Source organism: Cetorhinus maximus, chromosome 11, assembly GCF_964194155.1.
Source record: "Cetorhinus maximus chromosome 11, sCetMax3.hap1.1, whole genome shotgun sequence".
Taxonomy (NCBI): domain Eukaryota; kingdom Metazoa; phylum Chordata; class Chondrichthyes; order Lamniformes; family Cetorhinidae; genus Cetorhinus; species Cetorhinus maximus.
The window spans coordinates 124,208,081-124,234,957 of NC_135889.1; the positions used below are offsets into that span (position 1 = coordinate 124,208,081).

Genomic DNA, 26,877 nt, shown 5'->3' on the forward strand with positions numbered 1-26,877 from the left:
AAATGCAAGATCCCATGGCACTAGTTCGTACAAGAGCAAGGGAGTTCTTCTCCGTGTCCTGCCCTTGTCACGGATCCCAGAGGAAGAAAAATCTAGCTTTAAAAATGGAGATGTGGTCTGAGCGCCTGGGAACTACAAGTCCAAGGAGGCCTCAGCAGTCTCTGGGCATATTCTCATCTTCAGGTCATTTTTAAAATTTAAAACTATAACACTGCGCAGAAAAGGAAAGGCGACCCCAAAAGAGAAACGGTGCGAAAAGAGGGTCAGACAAATCAGAAGTAAAACACCGTTACACAGAGAGGCACAGAAGAAACTGGACACGAGAGCAGGAACTGCAGAGAGCAGATTTCCCAGAAGAAAAGCAGAAAGTCCCAGAAAGCGGGGAAAGGGACAGAAGAAAGTCCCAGGAAGACAGTCAAGTCATGGGAAAAGAACAGGAATCTGTCCAAGGGTCTGTTCACTGTAAATTAAAGTATGGAGCACAGGAAGAGGCTTCAAATTGAAGAGAGAAAGCTGCGGGGAGCAGAATCAAGGTAAGGTGGGCTTGCAAAAAGACAGAAAATCTGAGGAGACAACCAAACGTTGGTGACTCCTCACTGTGAGAATGTGAAGCAATGGTGTTCTGTTGGCTGAGTATCTGAGAGAGTGTGCATGGAAGGCGAAACTTAAACGCACATGGTGATTCGGGGGAGAGGAACATCGGAAGGCGAGATTGAAACCCTGGAGATGGATCCTTGTGGAAGGTGTCCGATAGAAAGCGTTGCTTGGGAGGAGATTCCAAAGCGAGTTCTTCGGCAGTGGAGATTGGAAACCCTCGTGTGAAAGATGGAGTGAGACCAGTTGGCTCACAGTGTGACACAGGTCTGGAGCAAGTTGATGAGAAATCTGTTTGGGGTGGCATCTGTCACTTGGATTTAGAGTGTGGTGTGTCTGACCACAGGTCGCCCAGTGGGTTACATGGGCTGTGTACTTACCATGAACATTAGAATACAATATAGCTTTTGTAACTTGTGTTATCCTTAAGAATCTGTATATATCTGTAAAGGTACAGTTGTGGATAAAGGAGTATTATAATATGGTTCCTCTTTTCTTGTTTAAATATGTTTTATTCTTTTGTTAAAAGTTCAGCAGCTGACTCCTGTGACTCTGTTCAGTAGCCGCTCTCCACGTTTCTAAACAAAGAAAGTTAGGATCTATCAAGCCGGGTTCTACCCGGGGATCTGACTGATCCGGTAGTATCAGCTGGGATTGTAACATCCTGTAACAACATGCAAGGGGCAGGAGGTTTAGAGGGGATGTGAGGAAGAATTTTTTCACCCAGAGAGTGGTGGGAATCTGGAACTCACTGCCTGCAAGGGTGGTAGAGGCAGATACCCTCATAACATTTAAGTAGTATTTGGATATGAATTTGCGATGCCATGGCATGCAAGGCTATGGGCCTAGTGCTGGAAAATGGAATTAGAATAGTTAGGTACTTGTTTGACCGGCACAGACTCAATGGGCCAAAGGGCCTTTTTCTGTGCTGTAGACCTCTATGACTCTATAATGCCCTCAACTAACACTTAACGACAGATCATTCGGTCATTATCACATTGCTATTTCTGGGAGCTTGCTGTGCGTAAAATGACTGCCTGTTTCCTATATTACAACAAATTGACTGTAAAGTGCTTTGGGACATTCGAAGGTTGTACAAGATGCATCCTTTCTTTCTTTACTGTGCTGGAATGTCAGACTAGGTTAAGGAACATCATAGTAATAATTGTAGGAGAGATTGTAATTATACACAAGGACAAATTAAATCAGGCATGTCAAACCCATTAAGTGTGATAAAAAATGTTCCTCTCATTATCCCAAGTACCTCAGCAAGGAGTTGATGCTGCTAGTGCCGCGGTCCACACTACGTAGAACCTCCCCAGTCTTCCTGCCCAGGTGCCAGCGAAGTGAAAGGAAGTGGAGGTGAGCAAAGAGGTCGATCTGTACCTGTCGGTTGGTATATTGCTGGACGCGAATCCACATGAAGGAGCGCAGGTTGTTAACAAAACCCGATGCACCTGAACGAAAATAAATCATCGTTATACACAAACCTGCAAAGCACTTGGTAGTGTTCTCACCACGTGGGTTAAAGCTTCTGGGAAGTTTAATGTAATAAGAAATAATTACAATTCTTTATCACTTTTCCCAACCAAAGAACATTCCAAATTGCTTTACAGCTAATGGAATAGGTTTGAGGTATAGTCACCATTGTAATACAGGAAATGTAAGTGGCTGCAGCAACCACAAATCCTGCAGCAGATTCATACATTAGGTATCATCCGTGACTCAGTAGGTATGACTCTTGTCTCTGTGTCAGAAGGTCATGGGTTCAAATTCCATTTCAGGGACTTGAGCATATACTCAAAGCTGACACACGCATGGCAGCACTGAGGAAGTGCTGCACAGTCAAAGTTGCTGCCTTCTGGATGAGATGTCAAACTGACCCTGACTGCCCTCTAAGGCACTATTTTGAAGCTTCTCCCTGCTCCCTGGGGCGTTATTCCTCAATTAACATCACTATAACAGATCGCCTGGTCATTAGCACATTGCTTGTGGGAAATGGCTGAACGTTTCCTACATTAGGATAGTGACTATATCCCAAATATACTTCATTGGCTGTAAAGCTCTTTGTGATGTCATTTGGTCGTGAAAGGCGGTAAAGAAGTATAATTCTTCTTCTTAATGTTTCCAGAGACCGCCATCCTTTCCTACGCTTCTCAAAATCTTTTATCAGAAATTAGAAACTAATCGCCAAGGTCAGAGGAGGGGGAGTGGGAATATCACAGTCCTCATTCAGGCGGGTTGGGGGCGTGCTGGAGATTGGGGAAACAATCAGCTCTTTAACAGCATCGTCTTCTTAGCTTCACTGCAGGCATTGTTTATCTACAGTTGAGGGTTGATTACTGTGAATTCCACATCAAAAGAGATCAAATCTGGAAGACATCACAGTCACAGAACCTCCTTACTCAAAATGATATCCAGAACCGTTTTAGCCGTGGTTAATTTCAGGAGTACGACAGGCATCCTTTCAAACCAGTTGCATAATTGAGCGACAGTATTTGAAGAGGGAAGGCTGACAATAGAAATGGAATCTGAATCTGAATCCAGCATCCGCAATAGAAATGGAACGATCGTATTTCTGCTCCATCTCTGCCCGGGAACGAATGCTCATTTCACTGACCTAGTTCAACACTTGGGTTTCAGAACAATTAAGAAGGATAGCCCTGCTTGTCTGGAACGGCAGCAGTTTGATACAACCAAGCAGCTCACCAGGGCAGTTCGGAAACTGTTCGGCTTCCTTAAGGACATTAAAGAATCAGGTCGGTTTTTACAACTGGCTGATAGTTTCATGGTCACGTGCACTGATTTCAGCTTTTTTATTTTCAGATTTATTTCTTGAACTGACTTCAAATTCACAAGCTGCTGCGATGGGATTGAAATTACGTTCACTGGATTACATAACTACTATCCAACCATTCTGGATGATCCAACAACAGTTGATCCCCACTATTAATAAACCTCTTACCTGTACCACCTCCCTGCAGGAACTTGAGGAGGACATATATGCAGACAGTCATGGTCAGTGTCTTCCAGGAAGCTCCTCCACTCAGTTCATTTACTATACGACAAAAAAAGGTAAAAAAAAAGAGGGCAAACGTTAGTGTGGCAAGTTCGGTCAAGGAAGTGCTTAGCTCAGGAAATGCAACTGACCTTCAAGGACATGCTGGCTAGGATAAGGAAAATGGGAGAGATAAATGGAAGAGCCTTGTTGATTAAAATTATCATTACAACATTAGTAAGAGAGGACATGGTGAAAGCAGAGTCTCTTTGGTTAAGAATGAAAGAATTAGAGGCCTTAGTTCTAATGTCTCCAAGCCTCCTGATATCAGCACTGAAATGGTGGGGTGTAATAATTCAGAGATTAAAGGGGTTTGCAGCAAAAGCAGAGTTGTTTTAGTGCAGACCTGCACTTCATCGTGGTAGCCGTGGGTGAGTTCCTGTAGTGGCAACGCGAGGGGGAAACAGGGCACCGCGATGTCCCTCCAGGTGCTCCTTCCACTCAGGGAGTCAGGCTTGGGCCCATGGGCACCCCAAGGTGGGGGGGGGAAGAGCAGCAGCTGGACATCCCTGGGTCATCCACTCAGGAATCTCAGAGGTTGTCCTCTCCCTCTGAGTCCCCTTTGCCTGTGATCCCCTCAATGTTGTCCTCTGTCACCACAGAGGGAGCAGCTGGACAGCCAAAGCAAGACGGGACCCTCAAGCCCTCCGCTCTCCAGAGACGCACGCATCAATCATCAAATGCAACAGGGCCAACCAATGTACAGGCTGTCTCCACCCCTGCTGCGGATGTCAGGGCAGCACCTAGAAGAAGTGGTGGTTGGCCTAGAAAAGTTACAGAATTCTGATCACAAGTGGTTGCATGGGTGAACACATTTTGTTACTTTATAATCTGATAACATATTCACTTTCACTAAATAATGTGTAATGTTGTCTTTCAGCTTTGTTTACAGGCTTCACAAGTCCTCTCCCTGCATCCGCCCCCACCACTAGCAGTTCAGCTGCACACAGCCAGACCAGGAATAATTCTGGAGGGACAAGTGTGTGTGTGTGTGTGTGTGTGTGTGTGTGGCAGGGCCTTTCATAGCCTCGTGCAAGCACTCTCCCAAACACACGGAACCTTCCTCCATCATACTCATCTCACTACCCCGAGCATTTGCAATGCTGCCTGCCAGGGTCCTCTTTCAGTTGTCCATCTGAGCTCACCTGCATCTCTGCCATGCAGCACCTGTGCCCATCCAACACGGGCTCTGCTCACTTTCAATATGAAAAACATGGTCATATTCAAGTTTATTGTAAGCTCCTCTGTCCTTTCTCCTCCCTCAATCACCCATGTCCTTTTCCCATCATTGTTGACGCCCTCCGGCATCTCCTTCCACCTCCCCATCGTCACCTACCAATCCAAACCATTTTCTTTCCAGGATGCCCAGGTGAATGCTCCCTACCTTCCCGAGTATCCCTTCCCCACCTACGCTGACCTCCTCCTTCCCACCCCAGGGTCCGTGTTTGCCTCCGAGTCCCCACTAACCAGCCTCACTACCCTTTCTACCGCGACCATCACACCCTCACCATCCCACCCTTCTGGCTCACTCTGCACCCCCTCATACTCACCATTCCCCTCTACCACGCCCACCCTCAGTTTGCTCCCTAGGAGGCAGTCATTGACTCCACAGAGCCCTCCTTTGCATATTCACCTGGACAACCCCCCACTGCCCCCGGACTCCTTCCCCTACACCTTCCTCCCCACTTGCTGCATTCTCCTGTTACATCCAACTCCCCCCATACTCCTCCTCTCCCCTCGGCACCTCCACAACCTCCCACCCCCGACACTTTTGCTTCCCCCACCGACCCCCAACCGTTGATCATCCACACCAGCCCGTAGCTAAGACAGTGATGTTCCGAAGCAGACCCAAGACATCAATGGAGACCTCCCACCTTCCGTGGGGTGCTTTGCAGCGAAGTCATGTCCGTGAGAATTCATGCAGCATGCGATGCATGTATTCCTCCAGGGTCCAGTAGCTATAGGGCTACAGCATCTCTTGTTCCTCCGATGTTCGCGATCTGAGCAAGGTCCCAACGGTAAGGCTCGACTTCTGCAAGTCACACTTGTCCAGACGTGTTTTGGACCAGCAGGTTTTCCCGCCAGCATAAAGGAAGATCTGGCATGGGGGGGGACAATTTTGGTCGGGCCTTACTTTACATCCCATTAGTGGGATGCAAAGCGGGTTCACGCTGGCCTCCAGCGGGATTGGCGTTTCACTATGGTGGACACCTTCAGATGATCCCGCTGTGCTTTCACGCCGGAGTGGAACTGAATTTTTGGCCTTCTTGCCATATCATTCTTCTCCCCCCCCTCCATCCTCATGACACCCAAAACCAACGGGGCTGGAAAGTTCCGGCCATAGCTTTCTGGAACGGTGTGTTCTCGGACCAACAAGAGGGCTGGTCAGGCCAGATTTATTCATGACCAATGAGCCAGACTTAGTCAACAATCTAACAGTAAGAGAACTTAGTTAACAAACAGAACATTGGTCATAATATGATCAGATTCAACCTTGGGTTTGAAAAGGAGAAACTGAACACAGTTATTAAGATTCTAGGTTTAAGTAAGGCTAACTGTAGCGGGATGAGATGGAGAATGACAGTGGTCAGAACTGCTATTGGGCTAAGCTACAGATAAAAAATTTGTACTTGGTCAAAAATAATTCAGCTTAATACCCTCAAAGGGCAAGAGCTCTATTTATCAAATAACGCAGACATGATCAACAAAGGTGAGAGATAATATAAAACTAAAGAGCATACAGAAGTGGAATGGAGTGAAGACCCTGGGGCGCTGGGATAGACACTAAGAACAGCAAAGGAAGATTTTTTTAAAAGACAATAAGAATTGCAAAAAAAAAATATGAAAAAGAACTTGATGGATTATCAAGGCAAACAAAATAGGATTCTACTATTATATTGGAAGAAAAAGGGTAGACAAGGGTAATGTGGGTCCTTTAAAAATAGATGCAGGTAAAATTTTTATTCATTTTTATGGGATGTGGGTTTCACTGGCTGCGGCAACATTTACTGTCCATCTCTAATTGCCTTTGAGAAGGTGATGGTGAGCTGCCTTCTTGAACCGCTCCAGTCCACGTGTGGGTACATCCACTATGCTGTTAGGATTTTGACCCAGCGACAGTGAAGGAACGCAATATATTTCCAAGTCAGGATGGTGAGTGACTTGGAGGGGAACTTCCAGGTGTGGTGTGTCTCCGCCCTTGTCCTTCTAGATGGTAGCAGTCATGGGCTTGGAAGGTGCTATCTAAAGAGCCTTGGTGAGTTTCTGCAGTGCATCTTGTAGATGGTACACACTACTGATATTGTGCGTCTGTGGTGGATGAAATGAATCTTTGTGGATGGGGTGCCAATCAAATGGGTTTGCTTTGCCCTGAATGTTGTTGAGCTTCAAGTGTTGTTGGAACTGCACTCATCCAGGCAAGTAGAAAATATTCCTCACGCTCCTGACTTGTGCTTGTAGATGGTGGACAGGCTTTGAGGAGTCAGGAGGTGAATTACTCACCACAGGACTCCTAGCCTCGGACCTGCTCTTGCAGCCACAGTGATTATATGGCTAGTCAAGTTTAGTTTCTGGTCAATGGTAACCCCCAAGGTGTTGATAGTGGGGGATTCAGTGATGGTAATGTCACAATGTCAAGGGACGACGGTTAGATCCTCTCTTGTTGGCAATGGTCATTGTCTGGCACTTGTGTGACACAAATGTTACTTGCCACTTCTCAGCCCAAGCTTGGATATTGTACAGGTCTGGCTGATTTGGACATGGACTGCTTCAGTATCTGAGGAGTCGCAAATGGTGCTGAACATTGCGTTACCAACAGTAAACATCCACGCTTCTAACTTTATGATGATAAGAAGGTCATTGATGAAGCAGCTGAAGATGGTTGCGCCTAGGACACCACCCTGAGGAACTCCTGCAGTGAAGTCCTGGAACTGAGATGATTGACCTCCAACACCAAAACCATCTTCCGTTGTGCTAGGTATGACCAACCAGCGGAGAGTTTTCTCCCTGATTCCCATTGACTCCAGTTTTGCTAGGGCTCCTTGATGTGAGACTCAGTCAAATGCTGCCTTGATGTCAAGGGCACTCACTCTCACCTTACCTTGGAGGTCAGCTCTTTTGTCCATGTTTGAACCATTGCAAATTAAAATAAGGAAATGGCAGGCTTGCTGAATATTTATATCAGTCTTTGTAAATAGTAGCATTATATTTGCAATTTTAAGAAAAAAGTTTGAGAACACAAACCTGGAAATTATAGACCTGTTAGTCTGACACCTGTCGTGTGCACATTAACAGAGGCTATAATTAAGGACTAAGTGATTGAGTACTTAGAGAGTTTACGTTGATTAAAGAGAGCCAGCATCTGGGCTCTAGAAGAGGAGGGCAAGTGTTGTCTGCGATCTTTCTGACCGTCTTTAAGGAGAAACGGAAGCAACACAAGAAAAAACATCTGGCACAAAGCCCCAGCTCCTATTACATGGATGTCAAGTGCCCAGGCTGCTACAAGATCACGACAGTGTTCAGCCATGCTCAGACTGTCGTGCTGTGTGCCGGCTGTTCCACTGTTCTGTGCCAGCCCACTGGGGGCAAGGCCAGGCTCACAGAAGGCTGCTTATTCTGGAGAAAGCAACGCTGAGCAGAATCAGCAGGAGGATGGTCTGGGCTAATGACTGCATTGATTTCCAATGACTACAACCCTTGGGATATAGAGCCTGTAATTTCATTGATTGCAATTAATGTGATTGTACATTGCTGTTGGTTAAAGTGGGCATTTACAGTGTTTCACCGTTGTGTATCCACAGAGTCTAACTAATAAAATCAGACTGCGTTCACAATCCAAAAAAAACACATGAATTTGTAAACATCTCTAATGAACACGTCTAACAAACGTAATTGTTTTTTTTTTGAGGAAGTAACTATAATAGTAGACAGGAGAATATCTATGAATGTAGTTTTATGGACTTCCAGGCGGCATTCAATAAGGTCCCACATAAGAGACTGTTAGCTAAAATTAAAGTTCACAAATTGAAGGCAAATTACTGATAAGTTTAGGAGATTGGTTAGGCTGTAGAAGGCCGAGAGTAGGGGTAACGTGTACGCACTCAAATCAGAAGGAAGTCCCTAATGGTGTTCCATAGTGTACTGCTCTGGGGCTCAACTATACTCATCAACAAGTTACATAAAGCGCGAGAGAGCTGTATGTCCAAGTATGCCATTGACACAGATTGGTGGCGTAGTTAGTAGTGTAGACAAGAGCGTAAAATTACAAAATTACATTGATGAATCAGCTGAGTGGGCAAAACTGTGGCTTGGCAGATTGATTTGAATGCAGGTATTTTCAGGTCTCCCACTTTGGACCAAAATAGAACAGAACTGGAATATATATTTTTATAATTGTGAAAACCTAGGAGCAGTGGAGGTCCAAAGAGAAGTGTACACAGATCACTAAAACGTAGTAGTCAGGTACAAAAAAATCTAAGGCCTTGGTGTACAGGGCAGAATTTCAAAATCTACGGTTGATACAAAACTTGGAAGCATTGCGAACTGTGAGGAGGATAATGTAGAGCTTCAAAAAGGGGCATAGGCAGGTTGGTGCAATAGGCGGACAAGTGACAGATGAAATTTAAAGCAGAGAAATGTGCAGTCATTCATTTTGGTAGGAAAAATGCAGAGAGTCAAAATAAAATAAAGGGTACAATTCTAAAAGGGGGTGCAAGAGCAGAGGGACCTGGGAGTATATGTGCATAAGTCACTGAAGTCATTTGTTCCACTATTATCCCATATTACCTCACACCACCATTCTTTTTTATCATTTAATCACTCCTGTCTGCTACCCCATCACAAACCTTTGATCCCCTTTCCTTTATTTGCCTAAAGCTTATTGCATCACTACATTCTTCCAGTTCTGATGAAAGGTCATCGATCTGAAAAGTTAACTCTGCTTCTCTCCCCACTTATGCTGCTTGCCATGCTTTTTCTACTTTAGGTTTCCAGTATTTTGCTTTTTTGCTGACCAGAAACTGAACTGGACTAGCCATATAAATACTGTGGCTACAAGAGCAGGCCAGAGGCCGGGAATCCTACAGCAAGTAACTCACCTCCTGACTCCCCAAAGCCTGTCCACCATTTTCAGGGCACAAGTCAGGAGTGTGATGGAATACTCCCCACTTGCCTAGATGAGTGCAGCTCCCACAACACACAAGAAGCTTGACACCATCCAGGACAAAGCAGCCCGCTTGATTGGCACCACATCCACAAACATTTACTCCCTCCACCACCAACACACAGTAGCAGCAGTGTGTGTGCGATCTAGTAGTTGCAATACAGAAACTCACCAGGATCCTTAGACAGCACATTCCAAACCCACAACCACTGCCATCTAGAAGGACAAGTGCAGCAGACACATGGGAACACCACCACCTGGAAGTTCCCCTCCAAGCCACTCACCAACCTGACTTGGAAATATATCGCCGTTCCTTCACAGTCGCTGGGTCAAAATCCTGGAACTCCCTTCCTAACAGCACTGTGGGTGTACCTACACCACATGGACTGCAGCGGTTCAAGAAGGCAGCTCGCTGCCACCTTTTCAAAGACAATTAAAGGATGGACAATAAATGCTGATCTAGCCAGTGACTCCCACCTCCTAGGCTAAGCTTATATCCGCTGGAGTTTAGAAGAGTAAGAGGTGACTTGATTGAAACATTAAAGATCCTGAGGGGTCCTGACAGGGTGGATGTGAAGAGGATGTTTCCTCTTGTGGAAGAATCTAGAACTAGGGGTCACTGTTTAAAAATAGGGGGTCGCCCATTTAAGCAGAGATGAGAAGAAATTTTTTTCACTCAGAGGGTCGAGGGTCTTTGGAACGCTCTTCCTGACAAGGCGGTGGAAGCAGAATCTTTGAATATTTTTAAGTCAGAGGTGGATAGATTCTTGGTAAGCAAGGGAGTGATAGGTTATCGACAGCAGGTGGGATGCAGATTTGAGGTTACTATCAGATCAGCCATGATCTTATTAAATGGCGGGGCAGGCTCGAGGGCTGAATTGCTTACTCCTGCTCCTTGTTCGTATGTACAAATTAAAGAAGAATTATTTCACCGGATGTGGGCTTCGCTGGCTGGGCCAGCATTTATTGGCCATTCCTAATTGACCTCGAGAAGGTAGTGGTGAGCTGTCTTCTTGAACCGCTGCAGCCTTTGTGATATAGGTACACCCAGAGTGCTGTTAGTAAGGGAGTTCCAGGATTTTGACCCAGTGATAGTGAAGGAATGGCAATACAGTTCCAAGTCAGGATGGTGAGTGGCTATGATGGAAGCTCGCAGGTGGTGGTGTTCCCATGTAGCTGCTGCTCTTGTCCTTCTAGATGGTAGAGGTCGTGGGCTTGGCAGGTGCTGTTTAAGGAGCCTTGGGTGGTTGCTGCAGTGCATCTTGTAGAGAGTACACTGCTGCCACTGTGCGTTGGTGATAGAGGGAGTGAATGTTTGTGGAAAGAGTGCCAATCAAGCAGACTGCTTTGCCCTGGATGATGTTGAGCTTCTTGAATTTTGTTGATGCTGCACTCATCCAGGCATGTGGAGAGTATTTTGTAGATGATGAATAGGCTTTTGGGAGTCAGGAGGCGAGTTACTTGCTGTAGGGTTCCCAGCCTCTGACCTGCTCTTGTAGCCACAGTATTTATATTGTTACAAAAACAATACCTCAATGAGAGCAGAGGTCGGGAACTCCCTATGGGCCTTGGAACTTTTGCAATTGGATAGACTGGGAGTGGGCTGCATACGCGCAGTTCTGCACTTTGGAGTTCTTTTGACCCAGTGCGCCTGTGCAGAAAGAAAACAAGGCATAAAAGCCCAGTCAGGTGACGGAAGACTAGTGTCCCAGCCAGGGGTCAGGAAGAGGTCCCAAAGGGAGAAGGGACAAGGAGGTGTCCCAAAAGGAGAGGTGACAGGGAGAGTTCCCAAAAGAAGAGTCCCAGAGAGGGCACAGGGACAGGAAAAAGTTCCAGTTCAGGTTTAAAAAAAAGAGTAGAGAAACAAGCTCCAAACAGGAAAAGAGCTGCAGGGAGCAGACTTTAAAGTAAAGAAGGCAGCCGAGGGTTGGTGACGCCATACTGTGGGCGGCTGGGGCAAAGGCACTCCTTTGGATCAGCAGTGTTCTGATTGGCACGGCCGAAGATCTGAAGTTGTGCTTCCGAGTTGGTGCTGGGGTGCATCCTCGGGAATCCAGGGAATGAAATCTCGGGAGAGGAGGTTGAAACCTTGCGAAGTGGGCCGTTGTTGTCGTCTGGGTTGGAGTGACTTTGAGAGAATTCAAAAGGTCAGATTTTCGAAGGTGAAGACTAGAATCCCTCATGAGAGACAGAGTTTCAGTGAGATTGGTTGACCCAGTGTTAACTCACAACTGTGTGGGTTGTTGAGAAATCAACGGACTCTGCCCTGGTCGTATCTGCCACTTATTGTATAGTGTGGTGTGTTCGATCACAGTTGGCTTGTTAATTCACAGGTACCTCATACTTACCCCGAATGATAGAGTATATGGTAGATATTGCAAATTGCTGTATGTTTCTGCCCTTGTATAGTAATGCTTACTTTTCTTTGTTCACCACTCGTGGAATCTTGAGGCTTTATTCGCTGAGCAAGTGTCTTAAATATCAAACTTTATCTAATTTAAACAAAACATTATTGGTCCCTAACCGAATCTTACCAAAAACCTGGGGGTCTGTCCTTGGATCAAAAACAATATGGCTGGTCCAGTTCAGTTTCTGATCAATGGTAACCCCCAGGATGTTGAGAGTAGGGGATTCAGCAATGGTGACGCTATTGAATGTCAGGGGGAGATGGTCATTGCGTGGGACTAGTGTGGCACAAATGTTACTTGCCACTTATCAGCCGAAGCCTGAATATTGTCCAAGCCTTGCTGCTTTTGGACACTGATTGCTTCAGTATCTGAGGAGTCACGAATGGGGCTGAACATTGTGCAATCATCAGCAAACATCCCCACTTCTGATCTTATGATGCAGGGAAGGTCATTGATGAAGCAGTGCTGGACCAGTGCCCTGGAGAACATATGAACATGGTGCAGGAGTAAGCCATTCATAATAAGATCAGGGATGATCTGATAGTAACCTCAAGTCTGCATCCCGCCTACCCCAGATAACCTATCACCCCCCCTTGCTTACCAAGAATCTATCCACCAAAGACTCACGAACCTCAGAAAAAATTTCGCCACATCTCCGTTTTAAACGGGTGACCCCTTATTTTTAAACAGTGACCCCTAGTTCTAGATTCTTCTACAAGGCAAAACATCCTCTCCACATTGACCCTGTCAAGGATCTTATATGTTTCAATCAAGTCACCTCTTACTCTTCTAAACTCCAGTGCACGCAAGCCTAGCCTGTCCAACCTTTCCTCATAAGACAACCCACCATTTCCAGATATTCATCTGATAAACCTTCTCTGAACTGCTACCAATGCATTTACATTCTTCCTTAAATAAGGAGACCAATACTGTACACAGGACTCCAGATGTGGTCTCACTAGTGCTCTGTATAACTGAAGCATAACCTCCCTACTTTTGTATTCAATTCCCCTCACAATAAATTATAACATTCTATTAGCTTTCCTAATTACTTGCTGTGCCTGCGTACTAGCCTTTTGTGATTCATGCACTAAAATCCCTTGGCATCTCAAGCTCTGCAATCTCTCACCATTTAGATAATATGCCTCTCTCTTATTCTTCCTGCCAAAATGGACAATTTCACATTTTCCCATATTATATTCCATTTGCCAGGTCTTTGCACATTCACTTAATCGATCTTTTGTAGCCTCCTTATGTACTCTTCACAAAATATTTTCATATCTTTGTGTCATCAGTAAATTTAGCAACCATCCCTTTATCCAAGTCATTTATATAAATTGTAAACAGTTGAGGTCCCAGCACTGATCCCTGTGGCACACCACTCATTACATCTTGCCAACCTGAAAAAGACCCATTTATGCCTACTCTGTTTCCTGTTAGCTAGCCAATCTTCTATCCATGCCAATGTTACCCCCTATACCATGAGCTTCTATTTTCCGCAATAATCTTTGATTTGGCACTTTATCAACCGCCTTCTGAAAATCTACATCCACCGGTTCCCCTTTATCCACAGCACATGTTACTCCCTCAAAGGACTTCAATAATTTGGTTAAACATGATTTCCCTTTCACAAAACCATGTTGACTCTGCCTTGAACTTATCCAAGTGCCCTGCTATAACTTATTTAAATAATGGCTTCCAACATTTTCCCAATGACAGATATTAAGCTAACTGGCCTGTAGTTTCCCGCTTTCCGTCTCTCTCCCTCTTTGTATAATGGAGTTACATTTTCTTTCTTGCAATCTAATGGGACCTTCACTGAATCTACGGAGTTTTGGAAAATTAAAACCAATGCATCAACTATCTCACTAGCCACTTCTTTTAAGACCCTAGGATGAAATCCATCAGGACCTGATCGAATAACTAGGGCTGTAGAGCAGGCTTTAAACTAAATAGGGGGTGTGGGAGGGTATTGGTTCTGGAGAGGGGATACGTAGGTTTACAAAGCAAAAGGACATGGCAGCATTGCAGAGCAGCAATTTAGGTAATGATGCCTAGAGTGTGACAGGAAGGGACAGAGTGTACAAATATAAAAACCAGCAAAAAATAGGGTCAAAGGGGGAAAAATAGTAAAAAGGCAAACTTAATGGCTCTATACTTAAATGCACATAGTATTCTGAACAAAATAAATCAATTAACAGCACCTATAGAGGTTAATGGGTATGATCTTATAGCCATTACGGAGACATGGTTACAAGGAGATCAAAGCTGGGAACTAAATTTTCAGGGGTATGTGACTTTTTGAAAGGACAGGCAGGAAGGAAAGGGTGGTGGGGTAGCTTGGTTAGTACGAGATGGAATAAGTACGATAGCAAGAAATGACCTTGGATTGGAAGATGTGGAATCCATATGGGTGGAGGTAAGAAATAAGGAGGGGAAGACGACGTTGGTGGGTGTAGTCTATAGGCTCTCTAACAGTAGCTATACTGTAGGACAGAATAAATGGGGAGATAATGATGGCATGTAAAAAAGGTAGTACATTAATCATGGGTGACTCTAATCATCATGTAGATCGGGAAAATCAAATTGGCAAAGGCAGCCATGAGCAAGAATTCAGAGTGTATTTGGGGCAGTTTCCTGGAACAATCAGGGATCAGGCTATTTTGGATCTGGTAATGTGTAATGAGGCAGGTTTAATAAAAATCTGAGTAAAAGATATCCTAGGAAACAGTGACCATAACATGACAGAATTTAGCATTCAGTTTGAGATTGAGAAACTTGGGTCGGAAACAATTGTGATAAACTTCAATAAAAGGGTAATTACAAAGGAATGAGGGCAGAGTTGGCTGGAGTGGACTGGGAAAGGAGTTTAGCAGAAAAGACGCTTGATGAACAATGGCAGATGTTTAAGAAAATAGTTCATGACTCACAATAAAGATATATCCCAGTAGGGAGAAGGATTCTAGGAAGAGGATAAACCAACAATGGTTAATCAAGGGAGTTAAGGATAGTATTAAATTGAAAGAAAACACGTACAATGTGGCAAAGACTAGTGGTAAGCCAGAGGATTGGGAAAGTTTTAAAAACCAACAAAAATGACCAAAAAAATAATAAAGAGGGAGAAAATAAACTGACAGTAAACTAGAAAGTAATACAAAAATGGACAATAAGAGCGTCTTTAAATGTATAGAAAGGAAGAGAGAGGCCAAAGTGAACAGAGGCTGCTTAGAGAACGAGACTGGGGAAATAATAATGTGAAACCAGAAAATGACAGAGGAGTTGAATAAATACTTTGCATCAGTCTTCACGGTAGAAGACACTAATAGCATTCCAAAAATACTAAATAATCATGGGGCAAAAGGGGGAGGAGGAAATAAATACAATAACTATCATTGGAGAAAAAGTACTAGGAAAACTAATGGGACTAAAAGGCTGATAAATCCCCTGGACCTGATGGGTGGCATCCTACGATATTAAAGGAAGTAGCTACACAGATAGTGGATGCACTGGTAGTGATATTCCAAGAACCCTTAGGTTCTGGAAAAGTCCCAGAGGACATGTTCACTTGCTATGGGCCTGGTGCTGGAAAATGGGATTAGAATAGTTAGATACCTGTTTGACCAGCGCAGACTTGATGGGCCGAAGTGCCTTTTTCTGTGTTGTAGACCTCTGACTGGAAAACTGCCAATATAACACCCTTATCCGAAAAGGGAGAGGCATGAAAACAGGTAACTATAGGCCAGTTAGTTTAACATTGGTCTTTAGGAAAATCTTACAGTCTATAATAAAGGATGACATGGCAGAGCACTTAGAATTACATAATCTAAATCAAGCAGAGTCACCTTAGCTTCATTAAGGGGAAATCATGCCTGACAAATTTATTAGAATTCTTTGAGGTGGTTAACAAGCAGGGTAGATAAAGGGGAACCAGTAGATGTAATATATTTGGATTTCCAAAAGGCATTCGAGAAGCTACCACAAATAAGGCTATTTAAGCAAACAAAGGAGCCCACGGTGTTGGGGGTAGTATCTTAGCATGGATAGAAGATTGGCTAACTAGTAGAAGACAGAGTTGGAAAAAGGGGGGCATTTTCAGGATAGCAACCATAACTCATGGAGTGCCACAGGGATCAGTGCTAGGGCCGCAATTATTTATAATATATATTAATGACTTGGGATGAGGGAAGTGAATGTACTATCGCCAAGTTTGCAGATGACAAAAATAGGTGGGAAGGCAAGTGGTGAGGATGACACAAAGAGTCTACAGAGGGATATAGACTGGTTAAGTGAGTGGGCTAAAACATGGCAGATGGAATATAATGTGGGAAAATGTGGGGTTATGCACTTTGGCAGGAAGAGAGGAGCTGAATATTATTTAAATGGAGAAAGACTGAAGAAAGCTGCAGCATAGAGGGATTTGGGGGTCCTCGTGCATGAATCACAAAAAAGTTAGCACACAAGTTCAGCAGGTAACAGGAGGGCAAATGGAATGTTGGCCTTTATTTCAAAGGGAATGGAGTGTAAAAATAGGGAAGTCTTCCGAAAACTATACAAGGCACTAGTTAGACTACACCTAGAGTACTGTGAACAGTTTTGGTCCCCTTATCTAAGGAAAGATATACTGGCATTGGAGGCAGTCCAGAGGAGGTTCACTAGGTTGATCCTGGGTATGAAGGAATTTCCTTATGAGGAGAGGTTGAGTAGGTTGTGCCTGTACTCATTGGAGTTTAGAAGAACGAGAGACGACCTTATTGAAACATAAGATTCTTAGGGGGCTTGACAGGGTAGATGCTGAGAGATTGTTTCCCCTTGTGGGAGACTCTAGGAGCAGAGGGGATAATCTCAGAGTAAGGGGTCGTCCATTTAAAAGAGAGATGAGGAGGAATTTCTTCTCTCAAAGGGTAGTGAACCTGTGGAATTCTTTACCGCAGAGGGCTGTAGAGGCTGGGTCGTTAAGTCTTTTCAAGGTAAGATAGACAGATTTTTAATCAGTAAGGGAATCAAGGGTTACGGGGCAAAGGCAGGAAAGTGGAGTTGAGGATCATCAGGTCAGCCATGAGCTCACTGAATGGTGGAGCAGACTCGAGAGGCCGAATGGCCTACTTCTGCTCCTTCGTCTCATGGTCTTACAGCTGAAGATGGTTGGGCCTAGGACACTACCCTGAAGAGCTCCTACAGTGATGTCCTGGAACTGAGGAGATTGACTTCCAATAACCGCAACCATTTTCCTTTGTGCTAGGTCTGACTCTAACCAGTGGACTGTTTTCCCACTTATTCCCATTACTTCAGTGTTGCTAGGGCTCCTTGATGCCACACTCTGGTCAAATGCTGCCTTGATGTCAAGGGCAGTCACTCTCACCTCACCTCGGGAGTTCAGCTCTTTGTCCATATTTTTAAAAAATTCATTCATGGCATGTGGGCTTCACTGGCTGGGCCAGCATTTATTGCCCATCACGAGTTGCCCTTGAGCTGCCTCCTTGAACCGCTGCAGTCTATGTGGTGTAGGTACATCCACAGTGCTGTTAGGAAGAGAGTTCCAGGATTTTGACCCAGTGACAATGAAGGAACAGTGATATATTTCCAAGTCAGGATGGTGAGTGACTTGGAGGGGAACTTCCAGGTGGTGGCGTTCCCATCTACCTACTGCTCTTGTCATTCTAGATGATACTGGTTGTGGGATTGGAAGGTGTCGTCGAAGGAGCCTCGGTGAGTTCCTGCAGTGCATTTTTTAGATGGTATACACTGCTGCTACTGTGCGTCACTGGTGGAGGGAGTGAATGTTTGTGGGTGTGGTGCCAATCAAGTGGGCTGCTTTGTCCTGGATGCTGTCAAGCTTCTTGAGTGTTGTGGTAGCTGCACTCATCCAGGCAAGTGGGGAGTACAAGACTTGTGCCTTGTAGATGGTGGACAGGCTTTGGGGAATCAGGAGGTGAGTTACTCGTCGCACGATTCCTAGCCTCTGACTTGTTCTTGTAGCCACAGTATTTACAGGCTAGTCCAGTTCAGTTTCTGGTCAATGGTAACCCTCAGGATTTTGATAGTGGGGGATTCAGTGATGTAATGCCATGGAACATCAGGGGCAATGATTGGGTTCCCTCTTGTTGGAGATGGTCATTGCCTGGCACTTGTGTGGCGGGAATGTTACTTGCCACTTGTCAGCCCAAGCCTGGATATTGTCCAGGTCTTGCTGCATTTGGACATGGGCTGCTTCAGTATTTGAGGAGTCATGAATGGTGCTGAACATTGTTCACTGATGATTGCACATCACTACTTCCGACCTTATGAAAGAAGGATGGGCATTGATGAAGCAGCTGAAGATGGTTGAGCCCAGGGCACTACCCTGAGGAACTCCTGCAGTGATGTCCTGGAGCTGAGATGACTGACCTCCAACAATCACAACCATCTTCCTTTGTGCTAGGTATGGACCAAGGCTATTGAGGTCAGGAGATGCATGGCCCTTGCAGAACCCAAACAGTGTCAGTGAGCAGGTTACTGGTGCATAAGTGCCGCTTGATAGCACTGTCAACGACACCTTCCATCACTTTGCTGAGGAGATGAGAGATTCTGTAGGATGAGAGAGTTTGATCTTGAGATAAAAACATAGAATATAGGGGGAGTAGGCCATTCGGCCCTTCGAGCCTGCTCCACCATTCATTATGATCATGGCTGATCATCCAACTCCATAGCCTGCTCCTGCTTTCTCCCCATACCCTTTGATCCCTTTTGCCCCAAGAGCTATATCTAACTCCTTCTTGAAAACATACAATCTTTTGGTCTCAACTACTTTCTGTGGTAGCAAATTCCACAGGCTCACCACTCTCTGGGTGAAGAAATTTCTCCTCATCTCAGTCCTAAATGGTCTACCCCGTATCCTCAGACTGTGACCCCTGGTTCTGGACTCCCCCACCATAGGGAACATCCTTCCTGCATCTACCCTGTCTAGTCCTGTTAGAATTTTATAGGTTTCTATGAGATCCCCCCTCATTCTTCTGAACTCCAGTGAATATAATCCTAACCAACTCAATCTCTCCTCATTTGTCAGTCCCGCCATCCCAGGAATCAGTCTGGTAAACCTTCGCTGCACTCCCTCTATAGCAAGAACATCCCTCCTCAGATAAGCAGACCAAAACTGCACACAATATTCCAAGTGTGGTCTCACCAAGGTCCTGTACAATTGCAGCAAGACGTCCCTGTTCCTGTACTCGAATGCTCTGGGTATGAAGGCCAACATACCATTTGCCTTCTTTACTGCCTGCTGCACCTGCATGCTTACCTTCAGCGACTGGTGTACGAATGCTGTCATTTTGTAATTGTTGTGGAAGTGTTTTGGATTCTTGCCAGTAATTCAAAACAATTGCTTCTTTGGCAGTCCATTCTCAGCCAATACCATGAAAGCAGCTTATCTTCTATCATCCTATCAATGAGTGTGCTCACAGTATCAGCACCAGGGCTATGCAGAAACACTCACTGTCACTTGAACTATTTTTCCCGCAAATGGTGAGCCTCTCTCAGCACCAGCCAGTTCCTTTGAACTTAATTCCACTCTCTGAAGTCTCTGCTGCCTTTTCACTGCAGATGCAGATTGAGAAACAAAAGCAGAAACACGTCCCATGTCAGTCTCCGATCCTCAGCCATCTCACTTTGGCAATCGTTTCCACATACAGACAAAAGGAGCCTTGTCTCAGCCAGTAAACCAGCTTGGCATTGCCTTTGTTAAAGGAGTCCTGCCCTTAATCTTAAATGGTGAGAAAGCTGACCACCCCCCACTGCTGACCCGCCGAACAGGTCGATGAGTGTTCAAAAGAAGGCATTTAACTCTGTCTCTTTAATGTGGCGCCAACATATTTCTCGTTAGGAGGAGCTCACAGGCTCTTTTCATATCCTTCGAAACTGGTTCAGGGAACAAGGGGAAAGGGGGCAAGCAGCAAGGATTATGTTTAGAAGGCATATCTGCCTATTTTAAATGAGAGAAAAAGCACAGAGGAGGTTGAGCTTCCTCTGAATCTCTCAGAGTCAATGTGACTGTTGCTCCAAGGAAATGAGAAATCCCAGAACCAAAGCATTCCAAGTTCCAACTACTGGACGGGGTACATCAATCGAATTGGCATCCATGTGAAAACCCGTGGACAAATTACTCTTGAGATCAACTTTCAAAAAGTTGCTTGAACTGGATTTCATAGAGTCAATAATGTTTACATTCATTAATTAACCTGCTAATGTCCTTATTGAAAATTTAGAACAAACCTGCTGGCTCGGTGCAGACCCAGTATTTTTCTTTTATTAAGGTCCAATTAAGTTTGGGGCGAGAGATAGAAAATTAAGGGGTGGGATGGAGGGAACAGAGACCAATAGCTGCAACCCTGGATTCCTGTGTGTTTGAGTTAGATCCTGTCTAGCTTTTCCTTGTGAATTCCCCCAGAGAAGGCGAGGTTCACTAGTTCAGCACAAGTAACTACAAGACAAGCTGGTAAATCCACACTCCATGTGTATGTCCTGGATGGCTGGGGAGCAGGAAGAGGAAGCAGATGAGTCGATGATAACCACAACCAAACTCACAGGGGTTTCTCCAAGAGTAGAGCATTGTGGCTTCCTGACCCCAGGACACAGACTTAATCCACAGGGTTTCTGAGACAAAAATTTCCGCCCCCCAGGGTCCATTCTAACCCCCCACATCTCTTAGAAACATCCCAGACAGCTTGTGGCAAAACAAATTAAAGTGCACTGTAGAGACTGTTGTTGTGTAGCCAAATGCAACAGCAAGATCCCACAAACTTTAACAGGATGTACAAGCAGTTAATCTGTTTTTGATATAGATTAAGGGAGGAATGTTACACATGACAGTCACTGAACGCCCTGTTCTCTGAATATGACCACAGAATCTTTAACATCTGCCTCAACCACTGGAAGGGCCGGCTGACTCCTTCATTTAGTTTCTCCACTGACGGCCGAAGGTGGGATTGTTTGGACACTCTCTCTCTCGCTCTCTCATCACGTCTACAGCAGACAACACTCTGATTCTGCCCAAACACAAACATGTTAGCTGGTTGTTCTGTGTCATTTGGTCCTGATTGGTTACAAAACCACTTACCATCAAGTGAGGGAGCAGCTTGACTGCCTTGAGATGCTTTAATTTAAAATGTGCAGTGAATCAAAATATCTTTCAAAGCAGCAACAGCAGCACTCTTTGTATCCCACTATGCAGAGGCAATGAAACTTGGCTTTTTAATTACAGTGCAATGATCACTGATCTCTTTAACTGTCCTGCTGGACACCCTCTGCCGCTCCACCTCCTCCTGGGCAGGTCTCACTCTGCCTACGTGGGTTGAGGACCATTATGTTGGAAATCAGAGAGTTTTGGTATGGGAGACTCTTTCAGGATATTAAACGGACAGTGCAGAGTCCATAGTGGATGTACATTTTCCGCACAGTGGTCATTTTCACGGTCTTGAATGGTCTTCACAGTCTGAATTATCAGGGGTCTCGTGAACAGAACATTGCCTTCTGAAAATCCAAGTAAATTATATCAGGTCAGCTCTGGTCCTTCAATTTTGAGTTATTACAGTCCACACCACATAAAACACCCGAATTTAAAACAGGCAGTCGCTTATATTGACCAAATAGCCATCTGCATTAAGTCCAGAGTCAAGTCCAAAGTTGCCGGTTATAGCATTGTAAGTGCTTGTTTCTTTTTGGGTACAAATAGCTGCGTTTGAACTAAGGGGACGCAGAGAAGAGACAATGCCCGAGCGAGAGGCATAAAGAGTGTGCAGCTGGGAATTTGGTTCAGGTGAGAATCCGGTGCAGGCACAAAGAGGTGCTCCTCTTTTCTACTTCTTTTCAGCCTCCAGTAGTTGATGAGCTTTCTACTTTTGTTTCCAAACTAGGTGAGTCAACTTTCTATTACTTTATCCGTGTAAATCATTAACTAATTGACTGATGGTGTGCCGTGACTGTAGCACGTAGGAATCTGTGGAATGCACTGCAATCCCTCACAACTATTTCTGCAGCAAGTGTCTGCAGCTTAGGCAACTTTGGCTCAGAGTTGCTGAGCTAGAGTTGGAGTTGTGGGCATTGCAGAGCATTGTAGAGAGTTACCTGGACACTTTGTTCCAGCAGGCAATTAGACCCCTTAAGTTAGGCAGAACTTTAGAGTTGATCACTGGTCAAGGATAGGAGGGTATTACTGCAAGTCAGGCAGGTATGGGGAACCAGCATGTAGTGATGGAGGAACCTCAGCCCCTGACTTTGTCCAACAGGTATGAACGAGGTGCTTGCTACCTGTGTGGATGAGGAGAAGGACTGCACAGTAGTGAATGAGCAGACTGGCCATGATGAAGGATGGCATTCAAGTGGGAGGGAGCAAAGAGGCATGTGGTAGTGACAGGAGACAGTATAGTTAGAGGGATAGATACTGTTCTCTGCAGCCGTGACAGGGAGCTCTGAAGGTTTGCGTTGCCTGCCCAGTGCCAGCTGGATAGGAACTTAAGTGGGAGGGGTAGGATCCAGTTGTTGTGGTCCATGAGGGAACCAATGACATAGCAGAACAGCATTCCTGGTTCTACCTAAGAGAATTTGAAAAGTTAGGGTCCAAATTAAAAAGCAGAACATCAAAGGTAATCATCTCTGGATTGTTACCTGAGCCACACGCCAACTGGCATAGAGTCAAACAGATTAGAGAATTAAATACATGGTGCAGAGTGATGTGGAAAGAAGGGGTTTCAGCTCATGGACCAGTGGCATCAGTACTCAGGAAGGAATGAGCTATTCTGTTGGGATGGGTTCTACTTTGAACTGGATTAGGATCAGAGTCCTAGCCAATTGTAAAACTAGGGCTGTGGACAGGACTTTAAATAAACTGGGTGGAGTGGGAGGGGAGAGGGTTGAGGTGAAAGGAGATTTAGAAATCCAAAGAGGGAGGTCGAGGCATCAGAACAGTATAGAAATGTGGGTAAAGGCAAGCATTTGTAGGACAGGAAGGGGCAGAGAGTTTAACATAAATTGTACATCATTGAATAAGATCATTGCAGGGAATAGAAGTAAAAAAAATGAAATGAAAGGTTCTTTATCTGAATGCATGAAGTATCTGCAATAAGACAGATCAATTAGTGGCACAAATAGAGGTAAATAATTTCGATCAAATCGCCATTACAGGGATATGGTTACAAGGTGATCAAGGTTGGGAAATAAATATTCCAGGATACACAATATTTCAAAAAGACAGACAGAATGGAAAAGGAGGAGGGGTGGCCCTGACAGTGAGGGATGTCATAAGGAGATGAGTGAGAAAGGATCTGGCCTCAGAAAATCATGAAGTAGAATCAGTATGGGTGCAAATTAGGAATAGCGAGAGTCAGAAAACACTGGTGAGAGTAGTTTATAGGCCCCCTAACAATAGTTATACTATTGGGCAGAGCATTAAACAAGAAACTACTGGAGCCTGTAATAAAGGTAATGTAATAACTGTAGGGGCTTTAATCGTCATAAAGACAGGGACAATCAAATGACAAAAGTGGTCTAGAATAATTTTTTTATAATTTACATAAATGACTTGGATGAAGGGACTGAAGGTATGGTTGCTAAATTTGCTAATGACACAAAGATAGGTAGGAAAGTAAGTCGTGAAGAGGATGTAAGGAGACTACAAAGTGAATAGGTTAAGAGAGCGGACAAAGATTTGACAAAAGGAGTATAATGTGGGCAAATATGAAATGTCCATTTTGGCAGGAAGAATAAAAAAAACATGTTATCCAAATGGTGAGAAGTTGCAGAGTTCCATGATTGAGAGGGACTAGGGAAACAAACAAGTGAAACTAATGGGGCTAAAGGCCGATAAGTCCCCTGGACCTGATGGGGTGCACTCTAGGATATTAAAGGAAGTAGCTACACAGATAGTGGGTGCACTGGCAGTAATCTTCCAAGAATGCTTAGATTTTGGAAAAGTCCCAGAGGATTGGAAAACTGCCAATGTAACACCCATATTCAAAAAGGAAGGGAGACAAAAAACAGGTAACTATAGGCCAGTTAGTTTAACATTGGTCATTGGGAAAATGTTACAGTCTATTATAAAGATGTCATAGCAGAGCATTTAGAATTACATAATCTAATCAAGCAGAGTCAGCATGGCTTAATTAAGGGGAAAATAATGCCTGATAAACTTATTAGAATTCTTTGAGGAGGTAACAAGCACGATAAATAAAGGGGAACCAGTAGATGTAACACATTTGGATTTCCAAAAGGCGTTCGGTAAAGTAATGCACGTAAGGTCACTTTAATAAGATAAGAGTCCTTGGCGTTGGGGGTAATATATTAGCATGGATAGAGGATTGGCTAACTAATAGAAGACAGAGAGTTGGAATTGGGATAATGTGTGGCATCTTCAGGATGGCAACCTGTAACTAGTGGAGTGCCACAGGGATCAGTGCTGGGGCCAATATTTACAATATATATTAATGACTTAGATGAGGGAAATGAACATACTATCGCCAAATTTGTTGACGATACAAAATAGGTGGGAAAGCAAGTGGTGAGGATGACACAATGACTCTACAGAGGGATATCGACAGGTTAGGTGAGTGGGCAAAAACTTGGCAGATACAATATAATGTGGGAAAATGTGAGGTTATGTACTTTGGCTGGAAGAATAGAGGAGCTGGAGGGATTTTCTTATGAGGAGAGGTTGATTAGGTTGGGCCTGTACTCATTGGATTTTAGAAGAATGAGAAACTACCTTATTGAAACATATAAGATTCTTAGGGGGCTTGACAGGGTAGATGCTGAGAGGTCGTTTCCCCTTGTGGGAGAGTCTAGGGCCAGAGGGCATAATCTCAGAATAAGGGGGCACCCATTTAAAACAGAGATGAGGAGGAATTTCTTCTCTGAGGATAGTCAATACCGCAGAGGGCTGTAGAGGCTGGGTCGTTAAGTATATTCAAGACTGAGATAGACAGATTTTTAATCAGTAACGGAATCAAGGGCTATGGAGGAAAGGCAGGAAAGTAGAGTTGGGGATTATCAGGACCATGATCTCATTGAACGGCGGAGCAGGCGTGATGGGCCGAACAGCCTACTTCTGCTCCGACGTCTTATGGGATCTGGATGCCCTGGTGCAGGAATCACAAAAGGCAATTATTCAGGTGCAGCAAGTAATTAGGAAAGCTAATCGAATGTTATCGTTTATTGTGAGGGGAATTGATTACAAAAGCAAGGGGGTTATGCTCCAGTTCTACAGGGCACTGGTGAGACCACATCTGGAGTACTGTGTACAGTACTGGTTTCCTTTAAGGATGTAAATGCATTAGAAGCAGGTTTACTAGACTAATACCAGGAATGGGCAGGTTGTTTTATGAGGAAAGGCTGAACAGGCTAGGCTAGTATTCACTGGAATTTAGAAAAGAGGTGATTTGATTGAAACCTTTGAGATCATGAGGAGTCTTGACAGGGTGGATGTGGAAAGAATGTTTCCTCTTGTGGGAGAATCTAGAACTAAGGGTCATGTGTTAAAAATGAGGGGTTGCTCGTTTAAAACTGAAATGAGGAGAAACCTTTTCTCGGAGGGTTGAGAGTTTTTGGAACTCTTCCTCAAAAGGCGGTGGAAGCAGAGTCTGTGAATATTTTTAAGGCAGAGCTAGATAGATTCTTGATAAGCAAGGGTGTGAAAAGTTGTTGGGGTAGGCAGGAACGTGGAGTGGCTCTTACAATCTGATCAGCTATGATCTCGTATTGAATGGCAGAGCAGGCTCGAGTTGTCTACTTCTGCTCCTAATTCGTATGTTCGTGTATTGAAGATGAGTTTGTAGAATGTTTTCATGACAGTTTCTTGGAGCAATACATTATGGAATCAACTAGAGATAAAGCTATCTTAGATTTAGTATTGTGTAATGAAGCAGGATTGATTAGTAATGTCATAGTAAAAGATCCTCTGGGAAATAGTGATCATAATACCATTCAATTCCATGTTAAGTTTGAAAGTGACATACACCAATCATAAACAAGACTCTTAAAGCCAATTACACAGGTATGAGGGGAGAACTGGATCAGGTTAATTGGGTAAATAGACTAAAAGATATGGAGGTAAATGAACAGTGGGAAACATTTAAAGAAACATTATGTTCAACAAAAATAAAAATTGAGAAATAAAAACTCAGGAAGGAAGACCCATCTGTGACTCACTCAGGAAGTCAAGGATAGTATTAGATTAAAAAAAGAGGCTTATAATGTTTAAAAAAAAGAACAGTAACAAGTCTTAGGATTGAGGATGTTTTGGAAACCAGCAGAGGACCATCAAAAAGTTGATTAAAAATGGGGAAACAGAATATATGAGAGTAAATTAGCCAGAAATATGACAACAGATAAAAGATTTTATAAGTATAGAAAAAGGAAAAAAGTAACTAAAGTAAATGTTGGTCCCTTTAAACAGAGACAGGAAAGACTACCATTGGGGATGAGGAAATGGCAGAGACATTGAACGCGAATGGCAGAGACATAGAACAAATATTGTATGTCTTCACAGCAGAAGACACAAGTTTCATACCAGAATTAGATGTAACCTAGGGGCTAAAAAGAGTGAGGAAATTAAATAAATTAATATTAGCAGAGAAAAAGTATTGGAGAAGCTTAAGGGACTAAAATCTGAGGAATCCCCAGGACCTGATGGCATA

At 44.2% G+C, this 26,877-nt stretch overlaps 1 protein-coding gene and 1 pseudogene across 3 annotated transcripts in view; one reads left to right on the forward strand and one right to left on the reverse strand.

The window, feature by feature from the left end:
* The window catches only part of LOC144686895 (ATP-binding cassette sub-family B member 6-like), a 213,843-nt gene that overhangs the window by 145,781 nt on the left and 41,185 nt on the right, over nucleotides 1-26,877 (reverse strand). For all 3 annotated transcript variants that reach the window (XM_078552722.1, XM_078552721.1, XM_078552723.1), the window contains exons 5-6: nucleotides 3,560-3,652; nucleotides 1,859-2,051 (exon numbers count right to left, since the gene is read on the reverse strand). In XM_078552722.1, coding sequence (XP_078408848.1) covers nucleotides 1,859-2,051; nucleotides 3,560-3,652 — 286 coding nt within the window. The remainder of the gene's footprint in view (nucleotides 1-1,858; nucleotides 2,052-3,559; nucleotides 3,653-26,877) is intronic.
* On the forward strand, nucleotides 8,080-8,495 carry LOC144686323 (small ribosomal subunit protein eS27-like pseudogene; annotated as a pseudogene).